At 44.9% G+C, this 8,427-nt stretch overlaps 1 protein-coding gene across 1 annotated transcript in view; it reads right to left on the bottom strand.

Moving 5' to 3' along the window:
• LOC143955424 (uncharacterized) overlaps window positions 1-8,427 on the bottom strand; it is a 65,060-nt gene continuing 56,633 nt past the window's right edge. Inside the window, exon 16 of the mRNA XM_077465473.1 lies at window positions 1-465. Coding sequence (XP_077321599.1) covers window positions 179-465 — 287 coding nt within the window. The 3' untranslated portion in view covers window positions 1-178. The remainder of the gene's footprint in view (window positions 466-8,427) is intronic.

Below are 8,427 nucleotides of genomic sequence, written 5' to 3'. Positions count from 1 at the left end.
TTCAAACCAAAAGCTATATCTTTTTTAATGTTTTGGAGAAATGAACATTTCTGGATGTTTTCTATAACACAACTAATTTTTTTTAGTTCATGTCCAGATCAAATATTATTTTGGGGGTTATAGGCTCTTTTTCAGAAATTGTTCTTTGATCTTAAAGATTCCTTCCAAGATGCATCACCTAGCATGCACCGCAAGGACGCTCCCCGGTGTGACTCCTCTGGTGCCTGATGAGGTCGTCTTTCCGAGCGCAGCATTTCCCGCACTCCGAGCATGAATAAGGGCGCTCCCCCGTGTGCAACATCTGGTGCTTCAGAAGGACCCCCTTTGTCAAGAAACTTTTCTCACACTCCGAACACTTAAAGGGACGCTCCCCGGTGTGAGTTCTTTGGTGTCTAACAAGATATTCTTTCAATATGAAAGATTTATCGCACTCGGAACAGGAAGAAGGACGCTCCCCGGTGTGATGTCGAAGGTGTTTTAGAAGCTTCCCTTCTTGAGTGAAACACATCCCGCACTCCGGACAGCAAAATGGCTTTATACCCTCTTGGAGCTTCAAGTAAACGCCAAGGCTTCTTTTCTCTGGGAAACATCTTCCGCACTCGGAACACAAGAAGGGCCTCTCACTGCTGTCAGTGCTGTGGTGCCTCATAAGTTCTTCCTTATTTGTGAATGATTGCTCACACTCCGAACAAGAATGGGCCTCCTGACTCCCGCGAACCCTCCGATGATGTGTAGGGAGAGCGTGTGATGACTCGAGATTACTGAGAGCCGATGGTCTATCCACGTGGTTGTGGTTGGAATGTAAATTCTGAGTGTTCGGGTATAGTCCTGGAATGTATTGTGCGTTGTGGTTGTCTTCTATATGCTCCGGAGATAACATAAGATGTCTCTCCGACCTTTTCTTGACATCTACTGGAAAGAAATAATTTATAAGAGTCGTGAATTTCAATGAGGAGTCGTGTCGGTTATTTTAGTCAATGATGACAGAAAAAAAAATAGTACAATCATAACACCAATATAAGAGATAAAATACACACAAAAAAACAAACAAATAATCCATAAAACACTGGGCACCACCATACACAATATGATAAAATTGAAATATTTGGGACTGAAGAAGGACTTACCTCCACCTCATTTGTTGGGAACATGACGTTATATTGGAGGAATGGAGATGGACCTTTCATATGGTGTCCAGTATCTCCTCCTCATTTGTTGGGAACATGACGTTATATTGAGGAATGGAGATGGACCTTTCATATGGTGTCCAGTATCTCCTCCTCATTTGTTGGGAACATGACGTTATATTGAGGAATGGAGATGGACCTTTCATATGATGTCCAGTATCTCCTCCTCATTTGTTGGGAACATGACGTTATATTGGAGGAATGGAGATGGATCTTTCATATGGTGTCCAGTATCTCCTCCTCATTTGTTGGGAACATGACGTTATATTGAGGAATGGAGATGGACCTTTCATATGGTGTCCAGTATCTCCTCCTCATTTGTTGGGAACATGACGTTATATTGAGGAATGGAGATGGACCTTTCATATGGTGTCCAGTATCTCCTCCTCATTTGTTGGGAACATGACGTTATATTGAGGAATGGAGATGGACCTTTCATATGGTGTCCAGTATCTCCTCCTCATTTGTTGGGAACATGACGTTATATTGGAGGAATGGAGATGGACCTTTCATATGGTGTCCAGTATCTCCTCCTCATTTGTTAGGAACATGACGTTATATTGAGGAATGGAGGAGGACCTTTCATATGGTGTCCAGTATCTCCTCCTCATTTGTTAGGAACATGACGTTATATTGAGGAATGGAGATGGACCTTTCATATGGTGTCCAGTATCTCCTCCTCATTTGTTGGGAACATGACGTTATATTGAAGAATGGAGATGGACCTTTCATATGGTGTCCAGTATCTCCTCCTCATTTGTTGGGAACATGACGTTATATTGAGGAATGGAGATGGACCTTTCATATGATGTCCAGTATCTCCTCCTCATTTGTAGGGAACATGACGTTATATTGGAGGAATGGAGATGGACCTTTCATATGGTGTCCAGTATCTCCTCCTCATTTGTTGGGAACATGACGTTATATTGAGGAATGGAGATGGACCTTTCATATGATGTCCAGTATCTCCTCCTCATTTGTAGGGAACATGACGTTATATTGGAGGAATGGAGATGGACCTTTCATATGGTGTCCAGTATCTCCTCCTCATTTGTTGGGAACATGACGTTATATTGAGGAATGGAGATGGACCTTTCATATGGTGTCCAGTATCTCCTCCTCATTTGTTGGGAACATGACGTTATATTGAGGAATGGAGATGGACCTTTCATATGATGTCCAGTATCTCCTCCTCATTTGTAGGGAACATGACGTTATATTGGAGGAATGGAGATGGACCTTTCATATGGTGTCCAGTATCTCCTCCTCATTTGTAGGGAACATGACGTTATATTGGAGGAATGGAGATGGACCTTTCATATGGTGTCCAGTATCTCCTCCTCATTTGTTGGGAACATGACGTTATATTGAGGAATGGAGATGGACCTTTCATATGGTGTCCAGTATCTCCTCCTCATTTGTTGGGAACATGACGTTATATTGAGGAATGGAGATGGACCTTTCATATGATGTCCAGTATCTCCTCCTCATTTGTAGGGAACATGACGTTATATTGGAGGAATGGAGATGGACCTTTCATATGGTGTCCAGTATCTCCTCCTCATTTGTTGGGAACATGACGTTATATTGAGGAATGGAGATGGACCTTTCATATGGTGTCCAGTATCTCCTCCTCATTTGTTGGGAACATGACGTTATATTGAGGAATGGAGATGGACCTTTCATATGGTGTCCAGTATCTCCTCCTCATTTGTTGGGAACATGACGTTATATTGAGGAATGGAGATGGACCTTTCATATGGTGTCCAGTATCTCCTCCTCATTTGTTGGGAACATGACGTTATATTGAGGAATGGAGATGGACCTTTCATATGATGTCTATGTTTATTAATAGAGATAAGAGTGATGTCATGTGACCTCCCAGAATCCTCCTCACCTCTCCGGTCAGCAGGGAGATGATCTCCAGGGTGAGGTTTAAAATCCTCTTGGTCACGTGAATATGATCCTCCTCCATCCTCGTTGAGGTGGTCATGTTTCTTGTAGAGGACACTTCTCTCTGTACATGAACAATATGTAGAGAATTACCTGGACCGTAAAATGATAAACAATATCTTTATAACCCCTCCCCCCCCCCCCCCCCATCTCGTCTTGTGATTTTGGTTGGACCGCCAATAGCTTCTAAATCAAGGTTATACAAAATTAGCTCAGTTGAATGTGACTACCACAAGTTGTCACCTGCCTTTCATTTTGTGTGTAGCCATGTCAGCTGTCACCATAGAGTCCCATGACCTGTAATTTGGGATTATGTGGTCATGTGACTTCCTTTTCGTCATTTTTCTGGATTGTGTCAGAGCTGATATAACCTAATATATCCCGAGAACTTGATATGGTTAGATCTATCATTACCTCCTCTGCGGCCAGTTCCAATACCGTCTGCTCTCTACTTCCTCCCAACTCAACTCCGACCCAGAACTATTTATACTTTACATCACTTCCTATCTGCCCTGACAATCACTTCCTGTCTGCCTCAACAATCACTTCCTGTCTGCCTCAACAATCACTTCCTGTCTGCCTCAAAAATCACTTCATGTCTGCCTCAAAAATCACTTCCTGTCTTCCTCAACAATCACTTCCTGTCTGCCCCAGTGATCACTTCCTGTCTGGAGTTTACGCTTTGTATAAGTAGGCTCCCTACGTTGTGGAGAATGGAGGAACTGCATCCCTGATCAACCTCCGCTACTACACATCGATGTTACACCTCAAATCAGATCAAATCTCAAAAATAAAAAGGAAAAAAATGAACTGTGAGATATATATATATATATATATATATATATATATATATATATATATATATATATATATATATATAAAAAGAAGCCTTCCTCAATTTCTAATAAGCTTTATTAAGAATTTTCATCCTGAAGAAGATGGGAAGTTCGCAGGTGTAGGAACTCAACATCCCCGTCCAGCCTTACCATATTATCAGAGGTAGAAGAAATAAATGATCAATGGGTTGACGTTTTTTTTTTCTTTTTGGATAGAGTGATGGAGGGTCATAATAAGGACTTTGTTTTTGGTCATCTGTGTCCTATTAGAGAGATTTCCCTTCACTTCCTGTCCCATAGCCAAAACCAGGAAGTATGGTGAAATCCCTCAATAGTGGTAGTCACCAAGGACTGGTATGAAATAGGTGGGGGACCCCTAGGGTTGCCACCTGTCCAGGATTCGCCCGGACAGTTCGGGTTTTGAATCATGTGTCCAGGTTTCAGGTGGACTGAAACCCGGACACATTGTTCAGATTGGGCTGTGGCTCCTCAAGTAACCAAGATAGTTACACACAAATTTGTTGGTATCCGGTTGCTGCGGTCAGCTGTCTGGGGGTAGATTTGCATCATTGGGGGCAGGGTGATGATGTCAATAGCAATTGGCCACATAATATAAGGAGGGGCTCTGCTGGGGACACAGATGTAAGGAGGGGCTCTGCTGGGGACACAGATGCAAGGAGGGGCTCCGCTGGGGACATAGATGCAAGAAGGGGATCTGCTGGGGACACAGATATAACGAGGGGCTCCACTGGGGACACAGATGTAAGGAGGGGCTCCACTGGGGACACAGATGTAAGGAGGGACTCCGCTGGGGACGCAGATGTAAGGAGGGGCTCCACTGGGAACACAGATGTAAGGAGGGGCTCCACTGGGGACACAGATGCTATGTGCACAAGATTACTGCTCTCCTTGGGGCACCCAAAGGGGTCCCAGGCTGCTAAAGTGTTCAGGTTTGGCTTGAAGGAAAGGTGGCAACCCTAGGGACCCCCCATGGCAATATCTTTTAAGCTATGTAGTAGGGTTGCCACCTCAGCCCTTTAAACCCAAGCACATATGAATTACACGGGTTCTGTGGCTGATTAAGGTGGTAATTAAACTCACTTGGTGCCCCGTCTGCATTTAATTTTCCTCAGAACCCGTGTAATTCATATGTGTTCAGGTTTAAAGGGATGAGGCGGCAACCCTACTATGTAGGCTCTTTTGATCACATGGCTGAGGAGTCCCGGCCATGTAAGTAAAGGGGGCTGGTGATGTCGCTGGTTGTTAAGGACTCCCCCCCCCCACCCCGGACTAGCCTACAGCAGGCAGCTGTTATGTGAGTAGCACCCTCTAGTGTACAGTTTAGAGAGAGGAAAATGTATTTTGACTCACAACAGCCTGTGTGAGTCTTGTGATTGGACAGAGTTACTGTAGGTCAGACTGGAGGGCTGTACAGGCCAAGCCTCTGGTACCTCCCTCTGGATCTAGAAGCTTGGAGAAGTTTCTAGAAGCTAGTGGGTGGAGGCAAAGAGGATGAGATCTGCATATTTATAGGAATCTGATCAATCCCTAGGCAGGAGGCCTGGCAGGGTGGCTGGGTCAGCCCATAAATATTGCAGAGCCTGGCCAGCAGGAGTGTTGTAGTGGGGTGGAAGATAGAGTGCTAAAGGCTGTGTTTTGTAGCCTGGGAGGAGACCCCGGGGCTGAGGGGTTGGGAGCTGAGGAAGGAGAGAAGCTGAACAGAGGAATCTCCACTACCCTTCAGTCTCTTCTAGGGGACACCCTGACTAGTATGGGAGGACCTGGAAAGCAGGGGGGCCTGATCAACAGTCTTCTCAAAAAGCAGAATGATTCCCGGATTAGTATGAGCACCTCTACACCCCCGGGACCTAAAAGAGAGAAAGCTGCCAGATGCAATAGCCAGCAAGCTTTCAAGGGACAGTGTCAACGCTAAACCTAATCCCTTGTCCTGGGACATTTTACAAGGCAGCCAGGTGGGCTGGTATTTTCATGAGAGGATCATAGAGCACCTAAAAATATGTTTCTTAAGGGGGACACAGAGCTCCTACAAAGGGTTGAGGATTTGTCATTTTTGTGGGGTACATAGTGAAGGAAGTTGTCCTCAAGTTGTTCTACAATGGCAAGTTGGGCATCCTATAATCTCTCTTCCCCAAACCAAATTGTCCCCCCCCCCCACCCCACCCCCAATGAAACAACAAAAACAAGGCCATGGACTGATGAAAGTTGGAAAATGCGTATTTGCCTGGCTGTGAAGGAATAGAGGGACCCAAAATCCAGAGGCCCCCTAGGAGGTGGAGATAATACCACTTTTATACATGATCTTCAGCTCCCGTCCAACAGGTAAATGTTTCGGAGTTCTTCTCAACAGCCAAGGTTCAGCCCAAACACAAGCCCATCCCTACTATTGTGCAACATCTGTACCATCGAGTTAGTGACTTTTAATTCCTCTTTTTCTGTCTTCATTATAACGTGGTGACCCTGTCCTCTGCAGTCGTGTCCCGATCTAAGTTTGGTATGTGTTACTGCTGGGCTGTAACAACTTATATATTTCTTTTAAATTGAGAGAGATACAACTTCAGAGATCTGTGTGATGGGAGGGTTTTCACATGTATGACCTTGGATCTCTTTGTTGTCCTTGGGAACTGTCTGTAGAAGCACAATGAATACCCGTGGACACAATGAAGACAATGAAGACCTGTGGATACTATGAAGACCTGTGTACACTATGAAGACATGTGAACACTATGAAGACCCGTGGACACTATGAAGACCCGTGGACACAATGAAGACAATGAAGACCCATGAACAATCTGAAGACCCGTGAACACTATGAAGACCCATGAACACTATGAAGACCCATGAACACTATGAGGACCCGTGGACACAATGAGGACCCGTGGACACAATGAAGACCCGTGGAAACACTAAAGACCCGTGGAAACACTAAAGACCCGTGGAAACACTAAAGACCCGTGGACACAATGAAGTCCCGTGGACACAATGAAGTCCCGTGGAGACAATGAAGACCCGTGGACACAATAAAGACCCGTGGACACAATAAAGATCCGTGGACACAATGAAGTCCCGTGGAGACAATGAAGACCCGTGGACACAATGAAGACCCATGGACACTATGAAGACCCATGGACACAATATAGATCCGCGTAGACACAATGAAGACCAGTGGACACAATGAAGACCCGTGGACACAATTAAGACCCGTGGACACAATTAAGACCCGTGGACACAATTAAGACCCGTGGACACAATGAAGACCTGTGAACACTATGAAGACCTGTGGACACAATGAGGACCCGTGACCACTATGAAGACCCGTGAACACTATGAAGACCTGTGGACACAATGAGAACCCGTGGACACTATGAAGATCCGTGGAAACAATGAAGACCAGTGGAAACAATGAAGACCCGTGGACACAATAAAGACCTGTGGACAGAATGAAGACCCATGGTTACAATGAAGACCCGTGGACACAATATAGATCCGCGTAGACACAATGAAGACCAGTGGACACAATGAAGACCCATGAACACTATGAGGACCCGTGGACACAATGAGGACCCGTGGAAACACTAAAGACCCGTGGAAACACTAAAGACCCGTGGAAACACTAAAGACCCGTGGACACAATGAAGTCCCGTGGAGACAATGAAGACCCGTGGAGACAATGAAGAACCGTGGACACAATAAAGACCCGTGGACACAATAAAGACCCGTGGACACAATGAAGTCCCGTGGAGACAATGAAGACCCGTGGACACAATAAAGACCCATGGACACAATAAAGATCTGTGGACACAATGAGGTCCCGTGGAGACAATGAAGACCCGTGGACACAATGAAGACCCATGGACACTATGAAGACACATGGACACAATATAGATCCCCGTAGACACAATGAAGACCAGTGGACACAATGAAGACCCATGAATACTATGAAGACCCGTGGACACAATAAAGACCCATGGACACTATGAAGACCCGTGGAGACAATGAAGACCCATGGACACTATGAAGACCCGTGGACACAATGAAGATCTGTGGACACAATGAAGACCTGAGGAGACAATGAAGACCCATGGAGACAATAAAGGGCGTCAACTACTTAAAACATAAGACTGTTACACTAATATAGCACCTAACCAAAGATGATAAAATTTAGAAAAACAAAAATAAAGTTATAGAAAAATCTAGGATGGTTGTTACAACTGGAGAATCATAATCTAAACACCAGGAGCACTCAATATTCAGTATTCAAATAATCAATGACAAAATCAATAAATCATAAATTACCCTTCGAAAAAAATGGCTGCTGGCTCACAATGGTTGTTACCAGAGTCCGCCAAGATGGCTGCCTTCCCCAACACAGTGGCTGGTTAAGGAGGATCTTGTGTCCTCAAAGTTTCAGGTATGAGGCGTGATGCAGTGAG

This window comes from Lithobates pipiens, unplaced genomic scaffold, assembly GCF_037356315.1.
Source record: "Lithobates pipiens isolate NorthernLeopardFrog02 unplaced genomic scaffold, aLitPip1_a1.2 Scaffold_35, whole genome shotgun sequence".
Taxonomy (NCBI): Eukaryota; Metazoa; Chordata; class Amphibia; order Anura; family Ranidae; genus Lithobates; species Lithobates pipiens.
This window is presented reverse-complemented; position numbering and strand designations above follow the sequence as displayed.